The sequence below is a fragment of the Littorina saxatilis genome, linkage group LG2 (assembly GCF_037325665.1).
Source record: "Littorina saxatilis isolate snail1 linkage group LG2, US_GU_Lsax_2.0, whole genome shotgun sequence".
NCBI classification, from domain to species: Eukaryota; Metazoa; Mollusca; class Gastropoda; order Littorinimorpha; family Littorinidae; genus Littorina; species Littorina saxatilis.
In genome coordinates, this window is record NC_090246.1 from 53,283,911 (window position 1) to 53,306,127 (window position 22,217).

At 43.8% G+C, this 22,217-nt stretch overlaps 1 protein-coding gene across 5 annotated transcripts in view; it reads right to left on the reverse strand.

Moving 5' to 3' along the window:
• LOC138959231 (Golgi-specific brefeldin A-resistance guanine nucleotide exchange factor 1-like) overlaps nucleotides 1-22,217 on the reverse strand; it is a 273,649-nt gene that overhangs the window by 245,641 nt on the left and 5,791 nt on the right. For 3 of the 5 annotated variants that reach the window (XM_070330626.1, XM_070330625.1, XM_070330623.1), the window contains exons 6-19: nucleotides 21,984-22,092; nucleotides 20,569-20,678; nucleotides 19,920-20,171; nucleotides 18,834-19,037; nucleotides 17,385-17,565; nucleotides 15,677-15,894; nucleotides 9,149-9,247; nucleotides 8,546-8,740; nucleotides 6,862-7,018; nucleotides 5,502-5,636; nucleotides 2,944-3,068; nucleotides 1,798-2,000; nucleotides 1,209-1,332; nucleotides 634-759 (exon numbers count right to left, since the gene is read on the reverse strand). In XM_070330626.1, coding sequence (XP_070186727.1) covers nucleotides 634-759; nucleotides 1,209-1,332; nucleotides 1,798-2,000; nucleotides 2,944-3,068; nucleotides 5,502-5,636; nucleotides 6,862-7,018; nucleotides 8,546-8,740; nucleotides 9,149-9,247; nucleotides 15,677-15,894; nucleotides 17,385-17,565; nucleotides 18,834-19,037; nucleotides 19,920-20,171; nucleotides 20,569-20,678; nucleotides 21,984-22,092 — 2,238 coding nt within the window. The remainder of the gene's footprint in view (nucleotides 1-633; nucleotides 760-1,208; nucleotides 1,333-1,797; nucleotides 2,001-2,943; nucleotides 3,069-5,501; nucleotides 5,637-6,861; nucleotides 7,019-8,545; nucleotides 8,741-9,148; nucleotides 9,248-15,676; nucleotides 15,895-17,384; nucleotides 17,566-18,833; nucleotides 19,038-19,919; nucleotides 20,172-20,568; nucleotides 20,679-21,983; nucleotides 22,093-22,217) is intronic. The other 2 variants (XM_070330627.1, XM_070330624.1) reach the window with 1 other exon arrangement.

A 22,217-nucleotide genomic window follows, 5' to 3' on the forward strand; every position in this document is an offset into this window, starting at 1 on the left:
GGAGATTGAGTACCCGTAGTCTTTCAACATATGTCATGTTTGTCAAGGCCTTGTCCAGTTTTGTCGCTCTCCTTTGCACCCTTTCAAGAGCGGCTGATTGACGCTTTAGATACGGATGCCAGATAACGTTGGCATATTCTTTATGGTTTTTCTGTTTCTTGACTCTGTGGTTGTGCTATTCCCATTCCAACCATTCACAATACCCTATAGTATTGTCACATCCATGGTTATATGGGAATGCTTTGTTTCTTGCCATTATACTTACATCCATGGTTATACGGGAATGCTCTGTTTCTTGACATTATACTCACATCCATGGCCGTGGGAATGCTCTGTCTTTTGATGTTGCGGTTGTGTTATTCCCAATGGAACCATTCACACTACCCTATAGTTTACTTACATCCATGGTCATGGGAATGCTTTGTTTCTTGATGTTGTGGTTGTGCTTCATGTATTCCCATTTCAACCATTCACACTACCCAAGAGTATCCTCACATCCATGATTGTATAGTAATGCTTTGTTTCTTGACATTATACTGGGGTCTTTTGTTTCGCTATTGTACATCGCCATGAGCTCTGGCAAGAAGGGGCAATTCATTAGTGTTCATTATTACGATTTATTATCATACTTACTTCCATGGTCATGGGAATGCTCTGTTTCTTGACGTTGTGGTTGTGCTGATCCACATTCAGCATGATGATGCCATAGGTCAGGGTGAACGCTGCGTCCGCGTTGTAGAACGGCTCTCTGTTGCTTTTCTGCATAAAACACATCGCTTGGTAGTTAGAATCAGTTACAACACTCTTTCTTGAATGATCTACCCGCCACCAAAAGGAACAGGGGACTGGCTCTGCTCACAATGCAAGCTTTCGAGGGAAGCTGTTCCTTTTTGATCATTCTTTTGAGAGTTTACAAAGATTGTGCCTATCTAGCTGCACGAAAGATACCTTCACATTTTACACTCATGTCCTAGTGAAGTTTAAGATCTTTTAATTAATCCAAGGTAACTGTCAAAACATCATGTTCAAAACATCACGGAACCAATCTGCTAGACCATTGTCTTTGAGCCTTACCCCTGTTTTATTCTCTGAACCACCTGTCTGCGTGCGTTTATCCCTGTGTTAATGTTTCTTCCTGCAAAGACGCTGAATTAGGGTTGATCTTTAAGCATCCAATTAGCGTCTTTACAAACACACTTGTTACTTACATGCCAGTGCTCAGCAAAGTGCTCCATGATCCAAGATATGACCGGAGCCTCTCCTGGTAGCCGGAACGTTTCCAGGTACAACCTCAAGGCCTCGTCAATTCTCGTGTCCTCAAAATTGAAAGACCTGCAGGTATAGGAAATAAATGAGTAAACGAAATGACATATATACACCAACAACAATAAGCACCTCAATAAATAAGTACAAGAAATGATATACACCAATAATAAGCATCACAGCCACGTGAGAGGTCAGCTCAACACAAGAAGCAGTCACTCAAAGCTAAGTGAAATAGAAGAATTCCAAAAATAACTCCGTCAGCAAGGGTATTCACTCTTCCACAACCTACACAAACCGGACAGTTATTTAAAAAAATCATCTATTAGAAACTCTCATCAAAAAGCTACAAAATCTTACATACAGATTCAGACAAGTTACAAATTCTCATTCCAATTCAAACCCGAAAATGTCTGCTGCCATTAAAATATACGATACCAGATAAAAAATAAATAAATTCAGATTCGTCCCATGCCAACAACCAATACAGCATTCTCTCTCAATCTCATACAAACCCACAAAACCTACACTCACCTCACAAATGCCCCCAGAACTGCTTTGTTCTTCTTGGCCCCAATGTACTCCCCGATCATCTTCTTGTCCAGTTTGGGATTCTCTTTAAGGAACGTGACAATCTCTCCGGGGTCAAGCGGAGTAGACAGCAACCCTTGCTCCTGCAGGAAGGCAATGCCTTTGGCCGTCTTCTGGTTGAAATACTCTGTACCTTGAAAGTATGCCTGCAGACAGAAGATAACAACTGCAATGTAAAACACACCAAACCAACAGTAAACAGAGAGCTTGAAAAGGGCAGATAGTGTTTGTGTTACTCTTAACTGAACATTTCTGGTATTTCTATTTAACAATTCTGTCCACCTTGCCATTGATTTCATTTGACAGGTAGTTCAATCAATCAATCAATCAATCAATCAATCAATGAGTCTTATATCGCGCATATTCCGTGGGTACAGTTCTAGGCGCTCTGCAGTGATGCCGTGTGAGATGAAATTTTATACGGCCAGTAGATTTCAGCCATTTCGGCGCATATTTACCTTTCACGGCCTATTATTCCAAGTCACACGGGTATAGGTAGACAATTATTAACTGTGCCTAAGCAATTTTGCCAGGAAAGACCCTTTTGTCAATCGTGAGATCTTTAACGTGCACACCCAATGTAGTGTACACGGGGGGAGGTTCGGACACCGAAGAGAGTCTGCACACAAAGTTGACTCTGTGAAATAAATTTCCGCCGAACCTGGGATCGAACTCACGCTGACAGCGGCCAACTGAATACAAATCCAGCGCGCTACCAACTGAGCTATATCCCCGCCCCTAGTTGTATCAGTATAAGTCATCCCTCATGCTTTTACACATTACTATGACTGGTTGTCAAGGCAGTGATCTGCTGTCATGCAATGTATTCTTCCTTGCATTCTGGTAACACCAGTTTCCACAACTTCTTGCCTGATCACTGGTTCAAGAATTTGATCAAATTAGCCTAATACCCATCACCCTCACAAGATGTGACAACACAAAGACAAGAATCAATTAGGAATATCTGGGGAGGAGGAATACAAATTTCACTGCTCTGTATTTCCCCACAACCATCCGATGAATCATCTGAAACATTCTACAGGCCAGTGTGTAAGAAATCACACCTAACCTACACTTGTGCATATTCACCTTTTTCTTCTGTTTGAATTCTGCTAACTCCTCTCTGGATGGTATCTTGGCAGTGAATTTGGCCATGCGATTAGGTTTGATTTGTGGCCCAAGCCTCTGTTCTCTCCTTGCAAATTTACCAGAATCTGCAATTATCACATGAGAAAAGCGAGTGAGAGTCCTGACCAGCAATCAAAACACTGCATATATAATCAAAACAGAAAGAAATAAATAGCCTGATCTGGCAATCAAAGTTCGCAGCAAATCACAGACATAGACAAAACTTAACACACACCCACAAATTCAGTGCCACCTCCCCTTCACTCTTCCCTCCAACCAAAAGACAAAGCCACATACAGTAGAATCCCCCGTTTAAGACCCCCGCCCTTCTAAGACCCCAGCTTTTCAGATTTTCAGTTCATAGGATTTGCAAATTTACCCCTATTTTAAGACTAGGCAGGTTTCACAGTATTGTGTTCAGCAATTTACTATTTACACACTCAAATTCTACAAAATAAATGTTGGCACACAATTCAAAGGACATGTTTTTCCAACAAAGTGAGTTTGTTACAACTAAAAACAGTAATTTTTTTTATAGTCCTGGTCCTTATTTATATCTAAAAACCAGGCGCAAAGCGGCATACCCTGAAAACGCAAAAAAAGCAATACGGTCATCCTATGCATGCATATAGCTCATATAGCCAAAACCGTTGAAGATAGAAAGACATTTATTGAACAAAAATATGCCCCACATCATTCTTAACAAGTTTTGTTCTTGTATGTATATCAAAATATTGATTCTCAAATGAATGGTTTGAAAAAATACGACTTCCGGCAGACCTAGACCGTTTTGAAGGAAAAAACCGTCTTTTTTTTCAAACCATTCCATGGCCATCAATATTTTCATATACATGTAAGACCAAAACGTGTTAAGACTGGTGTTGTGCATCTAGTTTGTTCAATAAATGTCTTTCTATCTTCAATGGTTTTGGCTAGATGAGGTAACAAGAGAAGGATATGGGCATTGGAATTACGTCAACATTTCGAGCATTGTCACAGATGAAACATTTACTGCAGGGTGCTCCTGATTAACAAACCGAGCAAAACTGAAAATTATTGAAGAGAAGACATGTCTGAACAGTTTATAAAGAGACAAGTTTGCAATCATTTGTAAACACCATTATTGTATGGAGGAGTAACTGTTCCCCTACCCCCTAAGAAGGTATTTCTGTCCGTCAACCACGTGAGCGATCGCCACAAATCGAGGCATCACTCGCATTTCAGTTTGGACACACCGGCTGATTGCAAATGCACAGTACGTGTTTCGACACTGAAACGTGACGATTGAGCGTCAAAATAGTTTCTTAAAACAGTCGAAAATGGAGTTAAATGTAACTTCAACACTCAGTGGCGATCGCTAGAGTGGCGATTGTTACTAGACGGACACTAGAAAACCTCAGAAAATGTAATTACTTTGCGATTTTTTTAACTGAAAAACTGTTGCGGTCTTTTTCTGTCGAGCGCGAGCGTCAACGTAAAACAACGTGAGGTCACTTCCTCCCCAAACGGTTAGTTTTTGAATGAAAAGAAAAATGTGGCGATCGTTACATTGTTTAGACGGACTGGATCGCAACTTTGAAACTCGGGTCACCGTGCGTCGATCAAGGGCAAATTGACCTCGGCAACATTATAACTCACTTCAAGGGTGCACAAACTTGTATTTACAGTATACAAAATTAGGTAAACTTGTGTTTTTGTCCTGTGAAATCACAATTAGTTTCGATGCTCTTGATATCGCTATGCGGACGGACAGATCCGAATCCCCATACATTTTTTTTGCGGAGCTAGTATAAGTTAGAATTTGTGTTATGGATATCGATTGTTGTTGAAAAACAATCATTTCAATGTGTTCTGGCACTCTCAACCACCACAGCATTGATACTTGTGCATGTGTGTGTTGGAATTTAGTTCTTTGTTTAGTGATGCTGTGGCAAAAGTAAATTCATCCGTCCGTATTTTGACGATCGCCACCATTCACACGCACATAAACACATTATCAAAAATTTCAACTTTTATTTTCAAAAAAGTATTTAAACAACAACTAGTTTGCATGTTAATACAACAAATACAGCAGATTCTCACAGATATGGATTTAAAAGACTAAGCAAATCTGAGACTATCAAAATGGCCTAATACCATGAAACCTGCCACTACCTCTCGTTTAAGACCTGATTTTATCAGATTTTTTGAAGTCTTACAAGGTGGGTTCCACTGTACACACACTTCAAACTTCAAGCTTGGTTCTGAGAACTGCAACAAGTGCAGGGTTAGCAAACTGCAGCATGAAAATAACAGCGCATGACATAAACCAAATGACAACTGTAAAATATATCTGGCGCTTAATGAGAGAAGTTGTCTCAATTAACAAATCACCTATTCCAGGAATTAATCATTGTAGCGTTACTTCAGTATATCCTTGCTATGGTTATCCATGCAACGGTTTTAGCCTAGCATTCAACGGTTTTGTCACACATAATCTTAGGCCTGCTGATGTAGCCTAGAACAAAAAAACAACTAACCTGGATCTTGTCTCTGCAGCAAAATATGTGCCATGGTAAAACCTGTGGAAGGGGGGCCACGAAAAGGAAGAAGCTGTGGCTCAGCGGCTCCTGATGGATCAGGCCTGTTCTCACCTTCAACGCCGGCTGCTGACCCTGAAACATTCAAAGTATTCATGATAACCAGAGAGTATAACTGATAGGACCAACAAAATCCACGATGCCTGGTTAAGGTCCAAAGTTAGCCAGGCACCGAATCCGGATCTTAAGTAAACTTTGACAGATCATAGATCATAAACACTCTTGTCAAAAATTGAAACATTACAAGTCACAACACATCATCTTGGTGAAGCTTGGCATGGAGAAGCCTGGGTGTAGAGGTATTCTTCTTCTGCATTCGTGGGATGCAACTCCCACTTACACTTGAACTGTATGGCAGTTTTCCCCCTCCGTTTCGGCAGTCATACTCTGATTCCCATGGATGCACGCTGTGAGTTTTCAGTTTTTGTTACCCACCGAAATCTGACAGGGATTACATGATCTTTCTAATGCATACTTGGTCTTGTCTTTCTTTCTTTCTTTATTTGGTGTTTAACGTCGTTTTCAACCACGAAGGTTATATCGCGACGGGGAAAGGGGGGGAGATGGGATAGAGCCACTTGTTAATTGTTTCTTGTTCACAAAAGCACTAATCAAAAAATTGCTCCAGGGGCTTGCAACGTAGTACAATATATGACCTTACTGGGAGAATGCAAGTTTCCAGTACAAAGGACTTAACATTTCTTACATACTGCTTGACTAAAATCTTTACAAACATTGACTATATTCTATACAAGAAACACTTAACAAGGGTAAGAGGAGAAACAGAATCCGTTAGTCGCCTCTTACGACATGCTGGGGAGCATCGGGTAAATTCTTCCCCCTAACCCGCGGGGGGTACTTGGTCTTGTGGTTGCGTGTACAAACTATGGGCTATAAAACATAATCATCAGCACAAACTGGCAACATCCAAATTTTGCCCCGTGTAAATTTCGCTGAATGAATCTAAAATTTTCCACCCTTCGCGATGGGCGCAGTGGCCTAGTGGATAAGACATCGGCCTCCTAATCGGAAGGTCATGAGTTCAAATCCCGGCCGCAACCGCCTGGTGGATTAAGGGTGGAGATTTTTCCGATCTGCCAGGTCAACTTATGTGCAGACCTGCTAATGCTGAATGTCGGGGTAAAAACTGTCATTCACATAAAAAAAAAACTCGTGCAAAAGCAGGAGTGAACGTGGGAGTTACAGCTCATGAACGAAGAAGAAGAAGAAGAGAAGTCCACCCTTCTTTCAATATGTGATGTCCCTCCCACAGAGCCACATCTAGAGCATGCCCACACACCTTCCACCTGAGAGGCGTCACCCTCAGCTGCGGCGGGCGACTTGGTGCCCGAGAGGATACGACGGTGACAGTGCTGCTCGATGCTGTCCACCACGGTCAGTAGGGCGTCCAGGGACAGTAGGTGAGTGGTGAACAGTCCCGACACCGGGAATGCGTTCTGCACGGCACAGGACAAAATATAATAATAATAATAATGAACACTTATTAATCGCCCCTTCTCGCAAGAGCTCATGGACATGTACAATAGCAAAACGAACACACACACACACACACAGGATAAAATCCAATTAATAATGATAATGAGAAAGGTAATGCAATGTTGGGTCACATAAAATAAGCTTTTGCTTGAGCTCGTGCCCTACTTGCTTATAGTTAATTGTTTTTTAGTTATGTATTTTATAATAAATGCTAGAAGTGTTAAGAATGTGTTCTGCATGGCACAGGACAAATGAGAAAGGTAATGCAATGTTGGGTCATATTCAATAAGCTTTTGCTTGCGTTTGTGCCCTACTTGTTTATAATTAAAGTAAGTACATCTAAGACGCCATTTTGGAACAGTTTTCTGACAAATTGGACCTCAAAAAGTTCAACGGACATTCGCTGTACTGACAGGTTTCACGGTATTGAGACATTCTGTTGACTGCACAATGTGCTCTGATTTCTAACTTGCTGAACCAATTTTCTCAGTGTTTTTTGGCTCACGTAAGTGTAGCCTATGCGATCGTAACTTTGTCTGTCTGTGCGTGTGTGTGTGGATGTGTGCGTGTGTATGTCTGTGGTAGAAACTTTAACATTTCGGGGGTATTGATAGTATAAGTTTATTTCTGCCATTAAAAAATTGATAAAGAAGTACTTATCTGTTTTTATCTTGTACACACATAAATACACTTTCAAAACATGTGACTTTTGTTAGTGTATGGAGACCTTGAAATGTGAAAAAAACCATTTCGCTGGCCGATTTAGGTGAAAATGGCGTTCTGATCAAGGACAGCATCATGCAAACATATAGACAGCCTCAGGCAAGGAACTTTGTTGTGAAAATCTATTATATGTTTAAACTTTATTTAAATCATTTAGTATTAGTGGTTTTCTGTCTTCTTTCTGGAGTCAGGCTTGCATCAAGTTTGTTTGATAGATTTTCCCGTTTTGGGGGCAACTTTTGTTTCGCTTGATTTTCTATGGAAAATAAGACTGCGTATAATTTTTTTCTTTGTTTTGTGTTGTACTGATCCTAATTAATTACAATAACATCCATGTTCACAGTATTTCACAGTTTTATTTTTGACTGGAAGTGTGAGAGAATGGGAAATGGCTGAAATCAATACCGTGAAACCTGCCTTCTGTAATTTAGAAACACCTGCAATGATTTGCTCAAAACTGCCCCGAAACTATGCGAAACAATTAAATGAATTTTAATGAGCGAGCGGGTTGCTTCTACCACTCTCCTGTGTCAGGAGTCCAGACTTTCTGATTGTACCTGTTCAGACCTGTCTTTGGGATTTCTAACAGTAAGCACTGGTACAAGTTAACAGGCCAACACAAACTAGCTGAACTCTATGCACCTCGAAACGCAGCCTATGAGTTACACTGTAGCTAAAAATGAACAAGACAAATGTAGATAAAAATGCTTCTGAAATAAATGCAACAAATAAATGTAACAGCTGATAAAATTTGATGCACAGACCTTGGAGAGCAGTTTGGTGAGCTCCTCAAAGAGGTTGGAACAGTAGAGATCACAGTCGTAGTTGAGGTAGAGTTCCGTCACCAGGCCAGGGATGCGCCACAGCTGCACAATGGACTCCAGCGCAATCTCTCTCTGGTCGTACGTGATCTTGGGGCTCTCTGATACCACGATCTCGCTCAGTCTCGTCAGGTACATCTGAAAGCAGTTTATGTTTTTCGCTTGTGAAAGGTATGCATGGGTACACAATTCTACTGCCAGGTCAATTTTTTCCCCGCTGAAGACAGATAACAGCTGCTTTCTAACCAAGCATAGTTTTATCTTTCTGCCACACCGAAGGTTTGCAACAACAGTGTTTTCCGCTTATTACTTGCTTGCTAACCTACACAGAGAATTAAATGATTAAAATAATGGTGATTCATTTCACCTGGTTTGTTTTTTCATACTTTTATTCTTTCAGTTGATGCCACACATTGTAATTATTCACTAATGCTAGCTTATGAAGGATTTTTTCTGGCTTTGCGTCTTGAAAGGAAAGTGACCATGACTGACTTATAAATATAACACCCCAAACAGGTCAAGCTAAATAGACAAAACACACTTTACCTCCAGCTGAAACTTGAGAAGTGAGCGCATGGACTCAAAGAGAAGGAAGCTGACTCGCAGTGCTGCTGCAAACAGTGACAAGCGCTCTGACTGCAACAACTGAAAGAAACACAACAATATTATTTCTTTTTAAAACAATTTCTGACGTTATCTCAGACGCACAACTTTCAATAAAAAATACCTTCACAAAAAATCATGTCCTTGATCCTTCATTTGTCAACTAACCAAGAACACCCAAGAGCAAATGAGAGCAAACAAGAACACAATGACTCTGAAGCCTGCTATAAAACCCTAGGGGTGAGGACAAATGTAACAGCCACTTGAAAAAGTAGAAAGCCTTTGACTACCAATCTTCTGTCTCAGTGTATGACAGCACACAGTAAACAACACCAGAGGAGCTGTGTTTTAAATCCCCCCCCCCCCCCCTCCCAAGGGACTTAACTGAGTTGAAGCAAAACTTACACCTTGGATACCAGATATAGGCCCAAAGATGTGTGCTTTGCCCCCATTTTCCTCTCCTCTCCCTCCTCCCTCCCCACACCACCACCAACCACTACCCTGGCCAAAAGGACTGAACAAAACAGAACTGAACACCAATCCAAACACTCACCATAGACAGACTGCCACACAGTTCATCTTTGACCAGATAACCCAGAGTTGTAGCAGCTGATGTCTGCTCTGCCACCATCCTCCCCCTCCCCCCCCCCCCCCCCCCACCACCAACCATCCTGGCCTTATCAAAAATTTCAAAAGTCAATTTTCATTTGATAAATATTACCCAAATCTCATAAATAGCAATTTACTTCAGTTGAGTGCTAAAACGTTGAACACGCTTCCCTGATTACACCAAGGGAAGCTACTCCCAAAAAAACCCATCGCGTAGCCATGGTCACCAGACCATGTGATCTATGAGGGTAAGCTCCCTTGGAAGCCACGTGACACGCGGCCGCCATATTGCTCTCACTTCTTGACAAGCCTGAGCAAACTTATAGCGGGGTAGGTGGGAGGGTATTTGGTATGAGATTTGGGTAAGTATATTTATCAAATGAAAATTTACTTTGAAATTTTCGATTAAATTACATATTACTTACTCCAAATCTCATAAATAGCAGAATGCTACTAAAGGAGGAGGGATTACTCACCCTAGGATCTAGGAAGAGCTTGCCCGGCAACTACCACTGCTGGTAGAACGCTGCAACCGTCAGGACGGGCACCCGCCACGTCTCGCAGGTAGAAGTTCAGAAAGATGTCATCTGACTTCCAATATGCAGCTCCAAGGACCTCGGAGAGCCGTCTGGACTTCAGGACAGCAAGTGAAGAGGCCCATGCACGAGTTTCATGCGTCCTCGCCGAAGAGAGAGGCAGGACATACTGAGTCGCCACCCCACCTTCTTTTTGCTGCCACCACACATAAGTCTGTTTTATGAGGGTAGAAGCCCATTTAGCCAATGTAGACTTTGCAATATCCTTGTCTCGAGTAGTGTTTGTGGAAATAAACAATAGCTTCTGATTGCTGGATCTGCTGGGGTTCGTGCAAGACAAATAAACATTTAAAGCACGGACAGGGCAGTTAACAAGATCAGGATCCCCAGGGGCTAAAATGTTAGACAGTGGAGGGATCGTAATAACGGGAGACTGCTGATCAGGTCTCTGATTTTTAGCCAGGAAGTCTGGTCTAAAATTAAGAGATATGGATTGAATAGAAATGTCTTTTTGTAAGCCGGATAGAGCATGTACTTTGCTACCTCTTCTGGCCGTAGCTAGTAAAAGTAACATGAGTGTTTTGCGAGTTAGGTTTGGGAGCTTTGCAGAATGCAGAGGTTCAAACTCCGATGATCTAAGAAACTCAAGGACAAGGAAAAGATCCCATGCAGGGACTGGTATCTTAGACTTAAAGTCTACAATCGAGGCGCCTTTCAGCACCGAGGCTATAGCTCCGCCAAGATTGATGGTATGGCCTAATTGCTTTAGCGTAGACGAGATAGCCGACCTTCTGACCTTAAGCGAAGAAGCCGAACAACCTTGCGATGACAACCATGACAAATGGTTTGCAACTTGCATTGATCTAGGAGCAACTGGATTGACTCCGTTCAAAACACCAACGAGTCTAAGCGGTCCAATGAGAGGAGTATACAGATCTCGTAGAACTTCTGTGTGCCTCTTGAACCAAGGAAACAGTTATGTCCGACGCGCCAGAGTGTTTGAGTGCGTCCCTAACAACCTCCAGCCATGTAGCTGTAGAGACTGCGGGTTTTCGTGAAGCACGCCGGTTCTGGGTTGTAGGAGCTCTCCCCTGACCAGATTTAGTGGTACGGGAGAGCCCTGAGAAAGACGCAGCAGATCCGGGTACCAGTGCTGGCTGGTCCACATTGGAGCTACGAGAACAAGAGAAGGGCGTTCCAGATCTGCCTTTCTGAGCACTTTTCCGAGGAGGGACGGTGGAGGGAATGCGTAGGCTGACAGGCCTGACCAGTCCAACTCCAGGGCGTTCACTGCCCATGCCTCCGGGTCCGGAAACGGTGAGACGAACAGAGGGAGTCTCTTCGAGAACCACGTCGCAAAAAGATCGATCATTGGTTTGTCGATGTGAGCCCAAAGGCGCTGGAGGGCATGATGAGTGATGGTCCACTCCGTGTGTATGACACGTGAGGACCGGCTCAGTGCATCTGCCAGGACGTTGAGACGGCCTGGGAGATGTTTCGCTGACAACGTGATTCGATGCTGCTGGCACCAGATCAGAATCTGGCAAGATCTGATTGACAGGGAGGGAGAGCGTACTCTGCCCTGATTGTTGAGATAAGCAGCTACTGTGATATTGTCCGTAAGAATGCGAACATGTCTGCCCCGCAGATGAGGCAGAAAACTCAGGAGACCCTGAGCGACTGCCTCCAGTTCTAGGACGTAAATGTGAGTTTCTGCCTGAACAGCATTCTAGAGGCCTGAGGCCGTATGCTGTTCCAGGTGTGCCCCGCATCACGATAGGGACGCGTCTGTGCAAAGATCTGCACTGGAGGGAGGAGGGACAATGGGTACACCCTGGGTGATCCAGTCCATCTGCAGCCACTGACTGGTTGTGTGATGGAGCCACCCTTGAATCGGCACCGACATCTGCCATCCTTGGGAAGCAGGATGCCAAGCCGCTGAGAGAGCTGCCTGGAAAGAGCGCTTGTACACCCTTCCCAGGGGAACAAGCTTGGCCATGGTCTTAATTTGTCCCAAAATGGATGCAAGGAGCCTCACTGGCGGTCTTTGCTGTTTGTCCAGACTCCGAATCGAATCTTGAAGCTTGGTCACTCTCCTGAGAGAAGGCCGAACCGTCCAAGCCACGGTGTTGAATCTCATGCCCAGATAGGTGAACGCCTGGGCAGGGGAGAGATCCGACTTGGCCAGACTGATCGCAAATCCCATGTCTAGAGCTAGACGCAGGACGAGGTGAGTATGGGATAGGCAAAGTTCCCGAGACTGGCTCAGGATGAGCCAGTCGTCCAAGTACGCCCGAAGCCGTACGCCCTTTTGCCTGATCAGAGCACAAAGCTGTCTCACAACCATAGTAAAGATCCATGGTGCGAGCGACAGAGCGAAGGGCAGGGCCCTGAACTGATAAGCTTTGTCTCCCCATCGGAAACACAGCCACTTTCTGTCCATGTGGTGAATGAGGGTATGAAAATAAGCGTCCGTTAAGTCTATAGACGTGACCCAATCGCCTGGGCGAAGGGCGTCCCTGACCGTCGCTGGAGTTTCCATCGTGAATCTGACCTCTCTCAGAAAAGCGTTCAGAGGGGATAGGTCCAGAACTGGACGCCACCCCCCTGATGCCTTGGGGACCACGAAAATCCGACCATAAAAGCCCGGGGAGGAATGATCGATCACTTCTTCCATGGCTTGTTTCTGCAATAGCGCCAGAATCTCGGCGTTGATAACCGTGACCGATTCTTTGTTGGCAGGAAAAGAAAACTGGGGTAGAACTCTGGTAAGAGGCGCTTTGCCCTCTTGCCAGAGCAGCCGGAACCCCGATCTGATTATCCCTACGATCCATTGACTGGGTACATTCTGTATCCAGCAACAGAGAGCCCGAGACGGGCCGCCCGCCACCACAGGGATGGAGGCTGTAGGGATAAGCTGATCGGGGATGCATCATTGGGGGTTGGGCTTGTGCCCAGACCCCCGAGACTTGCCGAAGGAGGGCTTCTTATTTGGATAAGGAGCGCTCCTTCCGCGGCCTCTAGCAGGACCAGAATGTTGTTTGGAACCGCCTTTAGCCGAAGAGGCCATGGGGGCAGACGAACCAGATTGTTTGGTATAAGATTGACTAGCAGAGCGTTGCGTAAACTTCGCAAACTCCAAGTCTTTCGCTTCTTGTGTCTCCTTGTGCAGTGCATCAAGAGACAAAGGACCCAGTAGAGCATCCTCTGTAAACGGAGAGGTGCGCAGAGAGTCAATCGTTCTACGATCATGCAGCCGAGACTCCGAGAGGAAATTATCTCTCCGGGTAAAGACTGCGTGAGCGTAGAGCCTGGCCGAGGACGACATTTGTTGTGCTGACACCTTCGCCAGCGCAGACAAAAGAGAGGCCACATCCTGCTCGCTTGCGTCGTTTCTGAACTCAAAAGGTTCAAGCGAAGAGGTAAGCGAACGAGACAGAGATCGCAACAAAGTCTCAGAAAGAGACGCAAGTTCCAGCGATGACCTTCCTGCTTCCTCCAATCCAAGCAGAGCGGATTCGGGGTAAGCAAAGGTCTTATCCTTTAAAAGGATCAAACCAAAGAGACTCAATCGCCGAAGTCACCGGAAGTGGTGCTCTTGGCAATGCGAAAGTCTGAATCAAACCGCGAAAGTTGTGTCTTAAAACCAATTTCTTGTGAGAAGAGTGGCGTAACACAGAGGCCTGTTGTTCCGTGGCAAGCCATGACTCCGCTGAAGAAGGAGCTGGACCATGCGCCACAAGCAAAGGAACTGGCCGAAGAGGCATGCTACTACCCGGAAGTGGGTTAGCAGATAACACCTTCGCCATCTCGTGGGCTACCGACGGGGAATCGCAAAATCGAAAACCCGGGGAAGCAGGCTGTGATGGCATGAAATCATCGATCGCTGTCTTCGGTGGAGCGGTAGCATCGACTGCTGCGACCACTCCCTCCGGAAAATATCTCGAAGTCACCTCCGCTGCCAAAGCGATGGAAAGGTGAAACTTCACCGGTAGCCGGAACCTTTCATCTTCATCTGGAACGGAAGTAGCACTTCCGTAAACCGAAGAAGCATCCTGCGCGACGGTGCAGTCTTCCGGTAGGAAACCGCATTCAGTACGGCAAGCGTCACTGTCAACGGTAACCGGAAAAGAGTGAGGGCATCCACCGGAAGTGTAAGCCTCTCCTGACATCTGGTCAATGTCGTCTTCATGTTCTGCAAGCGGAAGTGAAGATGCCTGTGCAGCCGAAGAAACGTGAGGAAGTTCACGATCTCGACACACTCCCTGTGGGATGGCACAAGTAACGCCCTCGAGACGGAAGGAAGTTCCCGCTGTTGGACGCACTTGAGAGTCACGTTCGCCACCCACTGCCGCGGAACGGCAGCTGGCGACTTGTGCTCGACCAGTCATACCTTGTCGGTTAGGGAAACCGGAAGACAGGTCCTTGCACGGAAACAGCAACTCGTCAAGACCGGAAGTCGGAGAGCCATCTAGAACGTCGGCCGACGTAACAGTGGCAGAAGGAAGTCGCATACTTGACAACGACTCAACACCGACAACCCTAGAGGGAAGTTTGGAAGAAAGGAGACTGGCAGCTCTCCGTTCCTCCACAAAAATGTCCTTCAACTGACCCGCAAAAGTCTGAAAAATGTCTAACATCTGCTCTTTGTCTAAAGGAGAGTTGCTAGCAGAAATTCTGTTAAGTTCAGTAGGTGGAGAAACCACCGGTGAAACAGTAGGCGGATCAATGACTACGTTAAATGTAGCAGAAGTGGCTGGGTCAACAACCTGCACAGTAGGCTTAGATTTAGGTTTCCTCGCCGACCGCTTAGAAGGTGTATCAGGCTCCACGTGCGTAGAGCTACGCTTCTTTGCGTCTTTATCAGACATGTTGACCACCGGAAAAGTTCTAGAAATACAAGTTCTAAAACCGAAAATTCCCTAACCAAAAACGAAAGCAGGAAAGATCTCACCCGTGAGTAAGGACGAAGAGAAAACCAGGGAAAAATTCAGCCAACCAAGGCTGAAAAGGGCAACAAAAGCCCGGAGCGTGAGTACAAGTACGTCTGAGCAGCTCAGGCGTTGGAAGAGAAGTGAGAGCAATATGGCGGCCGCGTGTCACGTGGCTTCAAGGGGAGCTTACCCTCATAGATCACGTGGTCTGGTGACCATGGCTACGTGATGTTTTTTTGGGGGAGTAGCTTCCCTTAGTGTAATCAGGGAAGCGTGTTCAACGTTTTAGCACTCAACTGAAGTAAATTGCTATTTATGAGATTTGGAGTAAGTAATATGTAATTTAATTAGAACTGAACAAAACAGAATTGAACACCAATCCAAACACTCACCATAGACAGACTGCGACACAGTTCATCTTTGACCAGATAACCCAGAGAGTTGTAGCAGCTGATGTGATCTGCCCCCGTTTCCAAGGCGACAGTGAGCAGACTCAGCCCCATGTGGATCATGACGTCTGTGTTGTGACGATCTACGGGGTTGGTCAGTGAGATCAGGAAGCGAAAGAGCTCTCGCACGCACGGCAAGCCGTATGGAATCAGAGGGTAGCCTGAAATAACAGATTTTGTGAATGAACATTGAAACAGTTGCAAATGTCATCTTGGCGGCCTTTGAATTAAGACTGTACACTGACTTAAGCAAACCATTAACCACCACATCCTACCCTGCCCTCCGACCCAAAATGAGTCATAGCTCTTTTTCAAGTTCTCTTGGTGTCATTAAAACAAATGGCACAGTAAATAAACAAAATCTGGATTGAGGAACATCTACAACTACTGTGGAAGAATTCAGGTAAACAAATGTTTCAACAGAAAATTTCTTCTGAGGTAAATCTTGTGCAGACCTGGGAACCCCTGTTTTGAACTTATAGTATTCTCAAAGAAGCTTGGCGTATTTTCAGAACTCCACACAGCATTCGAACATCCAAAATACTGGGTCGCCTTCGCGATGTGCTTGTGAAGAAAAGTTGTCCAGGAATTGTTTTGATCATATTTTTTTCCACCAGCCGTACTGATCGTATTTTAGACAATCAAGCGTATAAAATACGGCAAAATCGTATGGGTTCCCAGGTCTGCTTGCGATACCTTAGATATCAGGATTTTGATTTCCTCCGAGGCAGTCTGGGATTCCACTCAATGTCTTGAATTCAGACAAGTATAATTATAACCACACTGTAAAGTCATTCTACACTGCCACTTTCCCCCACACTGGTCAAGTGATCCACCAACATATACCCAGGGACTCTATACTCTTTGACCCTTATCAAAGCGGCCACTTTTCCACAGCAATCAATACAGACAGATTTCACTGTGTCAAATAACCAAATGTCTACAAAACTGTATAATAGAAACAGAAAATCTATGATAGCATGCTTTCAAGGCCAGTTACAATTGTTCACGCCCTTAGCAGAACAAACAAGGAAATCAACACAAAGAACCCTTCAAAAGTAGAGAAAAAAATAACATGCAGGAAGGAAAGATAACACCTCTGAAACAAACAACTTCAACTAGTCCCCAAACTGGTTTTTCTACTGTCCCAGAATATTTACCCTTGTACTTCTTTGGAAACACTAAGCTGCTCTTATACACCTTTCCTGTTTGAGACTGAGTTGGCCTGTCTGTTACAAAACACATCAACATTTCAGTCAATACAAAAAACACATATGTTTCATTTCTATACTTCATTTTTAGACTTGTAAATGAATAACCATGCATGTTTTGACTGGGATACCTGGAAATAACAACAGTTGAAAGTACATCTAGTTCATGTATATTCCAGCCTAGCCTGGAATCAGAAAATTCTTCACAGAAAATCCATGCTGATCCACTACAATTGAATAACAGGAGTGCCTGTGGGGTTCGAACACCTGCCTGAAAAATTGTTCATAGCTACGAGGGCCATGGGATGATCATTGGTCTTCCTTGAATGAGATCTGTATTTCTTTCGGCATCCTGCCAGCTGAAATGGTTGTCAAATTAGCAGAATCCCAGCACCAAGCACAGTCACATGTAGCCCAGGAAGACACGATTGCAAATTTACCTTCTTTGTTATGTTGTTGTTGTTGTGGCTGAGTGAATCGAACCCCCTTGGGGTTGACAAACTCTGGTTCATGAATGGAGGATAAGTCTGCAGAATTTACAGAGTCGTTGTCATCAGCAACCTCTGACTGGTAGCTTCCTCTGTCTGCTTCTGACCCTAGCTCTGCTTCACTGCCAACCTTCTGCAAAGGATAGAAAGGAATTGGCACTCAAACAATGTCAAGAAGCATGGTTGGGTCGACTGCGGATCTTCAAATAATCCTGACATTTTCACAAAGAAAGCCTGAAGTAGAACATAATATGGCGTTCAAAAAAAGAGAAACTCAGAACTGGATAAATAATAATAATAACTAGTGAGTGACATAAAAAACAAGAAGGGCAAAGCCCATACGACTCACATGCTTGACCTTGACCTTTACATGACAAATAACTAAACCTAGCAATGACATCATACACTAAGAACTGCTTTACACATTTTTCCTACCAAGGTCAAGGTCATCCAAGGTCATGCAACACAAAGCTGTTAATTCAAGACATAGGAAGTACAATGGTGCGTATTGGCTCTTTCTACCATGAAATATGGTCACTTTTAGTGGTTCACTACCTTATTTTGGTCACATTTCATAAGGGTCAAAGTGACCTTGACCTTGATCATATGTGACCAAATGTGTCTCATGATGAAAGCATAACATGTGCCCCACATAATGTTTAAGTTTGAAACAGTTATCTTCCATAGTTCAGGGTCAAGGTCACTTCAAAATATGTATACAATCCAACTTTGAAGAGCTCCTGTGACCTTGACCTTGAAGCAAGGTAAACCAAACTGGTATCAAAAGATGGGGCTTACTTTGCCCTATATATCATATATAGGTGAGGTATTCAATCTCAAAAACTTCAGAGAAAATGGGAAAAATGTGAAAAATAGCTGTTTTTTAGACAACATTTATGGCCCCTGCGACCTTGACCTTGAAGCAAGGTCAAGATGCTATGTATGTTTTTTGGGGCCTTGTCATCATACACCATCTTGCCAAATTTGGTACTGATAGACTGAATAGTGTCCAAGAAATATCCAACGTTAAAGTTTTCCGGACGGACGGACGTCCGGACGACTCGGGTGAGTACATAGACTCACTTTTGCTTCGCATGTGAGTCAAAAACCTAAGCCCTGCAAAGACATTTTCCAATGTAGCAGCCATGATGTTCAGTAGCATCTGTCTTTGGAGTCTGACAATTTACATTTTCCCACAAAACCATTCCCACTGACTTGAATTTTACCTGAGAAACTTCCAAGCCACAAGTTACCACAGCATTTACAAAGCTATGAATACTTCATAACCAGCAAACTTGGCCTCATATTTGTCGCACTGAAACTTCTGAGCTTCCTCATATGTCAACTATTAAAATCCACATAGGCAGCACGTACAGGACATCACAACTGATGAAAGCACACCTTCAAACCCACTTCCTGGCCAGGAACAGCGAGTGTAAAGTGTGAGTCCTGTGTCTGTGACTGTGCGGGCGGTTCACTGGACTCCATGCTTTCGGTCAACTGTCCAGCCACCTCCTCTCCTGTCCCAGTTGGTACAGGTTGTCCCTCCTCTGCAACTGTTGGTTCCCCCTCCCCCTCTTCTGTTTCATCCACCTCGGCGGCAGCCTGCAAATGGGATTTTGTTTTCATTAGGCTTGTTAGGGCACAGAATATGAAATTTAACAAGAAAGAAAATTCTATCATATTGGCGCTACCTAGTGCAGTGGCCATGCTAAAAGCCCTGTAGACAAATGCAAACATGTCAGCATATCTTGAAACCACCTGTACATTTACAATTTAATCAATCAATCAATCAATCAATATGAGGCTTATATCGCGCATATTCCGTGGGTACAGTTCTAAGCGCAGGGATTTATTTTTTATTTTTATTTTTATGCAATTTATATCGCGCACATATTCAAGGCGCAGGGATTTATTTATGCCGTGTGAGATGGATTTTTTTTACACAATACATCACGCATTCACATCGGCCAGCAGATCGCAGCCATTTCGGCGCATATCCTACTTTTCACGGCCTATTATTCCAAGTCACACGGGTATTTTGGTGGACATTTTTATCTATGCCTATACAATTTTGCCAGGAAAGACCCTTTTGTCAATTGTGGGATCTTTAACGTGCACACCCCAATGTATTGTACACGATGGGACCTCGGTTTTTCGTCTCATCCGAAAGACTAGCACTTGAACCCACCACCTAGGTTAGGAAAGGGGGGAGAAAATTGCTAACGCCCTGACCCAGGGTCGAACTCGCAACCTCTCGCTTCCGAGCGCAAGTGCGTTACCACTCGGCCACCCAGTCCACAATTTAATGCTCTCACACACACACACACACACACACACACACACACACACACACACACACACAAAGGGATCTACATGATCTACTTTCATTCACTTTCAACAAGCCAATAAACCAAACAAATTTACACTGAAGTGACTAAATCATCTTCCATGTAAGAACACACTCACACAGACTCTCCCTCTCACCTGAAAACTTCTTTCAATGTCGACCACACCAGCGGGAGTGGTGGCCAAGGGCTCACACGTGATGTGTTCAAACCCTTCAGATGCAGAAGGAGCCTGTGTTTCAGAAACTTCTGGAACTGTTGAAGGTTTGTCTTGCAGCTGAGACGGCGGCTGCTGGTGTGTGCGTTTGCTGCGAGGTTTTGGGGAGCGTTTGCGTTTGCTGATGCGAGAGGGATCTACTCCCCCTGTCCTCATTTTCAGCTGAAAAATTAACTACAGAAGATGATGCTCCAGTGAAGAACATGTATTCTGTCTGTCTTAATTACACATAGATATTACTTTGCATTTTAATATACCAATAGAAACACCATGTGTAGCAACAACAACAAACCAAAATTAATACATGCCCCAGTCATTGTTATATGGTAAAGACTCTAATTACGCATCTGGTGACAGTCTTAGTTACTGTAAACAAACATTGATTTATTGATTTTTGTACTTATCCACCTGTTTGTAATAAATGACCTTTGAATTCATGCCTGCGTTTTAAAGCTTTATAGAACAATGCACCAAACATCCTCTTTCATGTACAAAAATAGAATTAATCAGTTCGACTTCAGTGGTCTACACAATGTTCAAAAATACACAGAAAAATATCAAATGTTATTACTTTCTTCATGTTGGCACTCCACTTAGGGTCTTCCTTGAACTGTGGCAGACGGGTGAAGAGAAGTTGCACCATATCCATCAGAGTGTTCTCTGCAGATTTCCTCAGCAGCTCTGCAAAATAGGAAACCACACACTAAGCACACTTCAAACATGTTACTGCTCTGTGAGAACTCTTTCTATTATACGTAATTCCTTTCAGGTACTGACTTTGTTGTTGTTTTGACGATTGAGCGAGCACACACACATGCAATCAAACTCACACACCAAGAACACCTGTTTACACCAAACACATACACTTCAATGCGCCACAAAAATAGTGCAACTTCAAAAGTTTATTTAACTCCTTCAATTAACATTAGAATATTTGATTGTCGCAACATTTTGTTCAGACCATAATCAAAGGAACGGAAAATTCATGAACATCAAATAAAACATCAATTAAATTGCTACATCTCTTTGCACCGTCAGTGTCAGTAACTGTTGTACACACTTGTCGTCACCCTGTCTCGCGATCAAGACTGGACGAGTTCATTGAGTTAGCTTGTGGGGTTAACAGCAGAGACAATCAACACGTTTGGTCTTATTTTGTTATTGTGATGTTCAAGTTTTTTATGGTACAGTTGTGGAAAGTAGGCAGAACTTGCATTGTTGTGGATGGTGGCATGTCAGGTTTATTTTCTGCACTGAGGAAGAAATTCATATCTTCAAAGGACATGTCGAAACTACTTGCCCCGCGCATATCGACTCGGCCGGTGGCTGTGTGTGCGACAGAGCTGAGTGAACTTCGCGAGGGGTTTGAATTTGGTCGCGGCAAAACTTGGAGTTGTGTGTTGCCTGCAATATGCTGATGGAGGGTGTCTCCCATGTTCATCTTTTGTTCAGCTGAAGTGTGTTGGTATTCGATCGTTGTTTTCAATTTCTTCCCGAGATAGATCTGCAAATCGCTTCATTTTTACAGTTTGGCAGACGTGTGTTTTGATCTGTGGGTTAATCTGCGTGTCCTAAATATGAAGTAAGTAGTTCCTTTGAAGTTTCGGTTAACCTGAAACGCCCAAATATGAAGTTTTGTAGGCCTCTGACGTCACATGGCTCATAGAAGGGAACTCCAATGTCCAATCGATACATTATCCTTTTATGTGGTTTGCAAAAGCATACATCCATGATCATAAATGACAGGATGAGAGCACAGAGACAGACAGGCTTTTAACTACTGATTTTTTATCTTATATCCCTGTAATCAATCAAGCAAACCGTTGAACAAAAAGCCCACATAAAAGCTTTATGGAAGACCTAAACAGAGCACACACAACTGCATGCAAACACGCATCTATAAGAAATACAACACTCAAAACATTTTGCAGCCTAGCTTAGCTGAGGCCTAAAGCCCACACAAACATTTGAACACTGCACACTCACCGCTAAGTCTCATCTCAAAGCAGATGCGGAAACAAGACTGCATGATCTCACACACTGACTCATTGGTCAGTAACACTCCAGCTGGACACAGCAACAATGTTCGCAACACCTGTCAACAATTCACAATGATTTTATGACCACAACAACCTCTTTTGAACTCATTATTCACCCAATTTATGTACAATCAATTTTACATGCCTAACTGGGGCATCATCATAAATTTCAATGCAATTT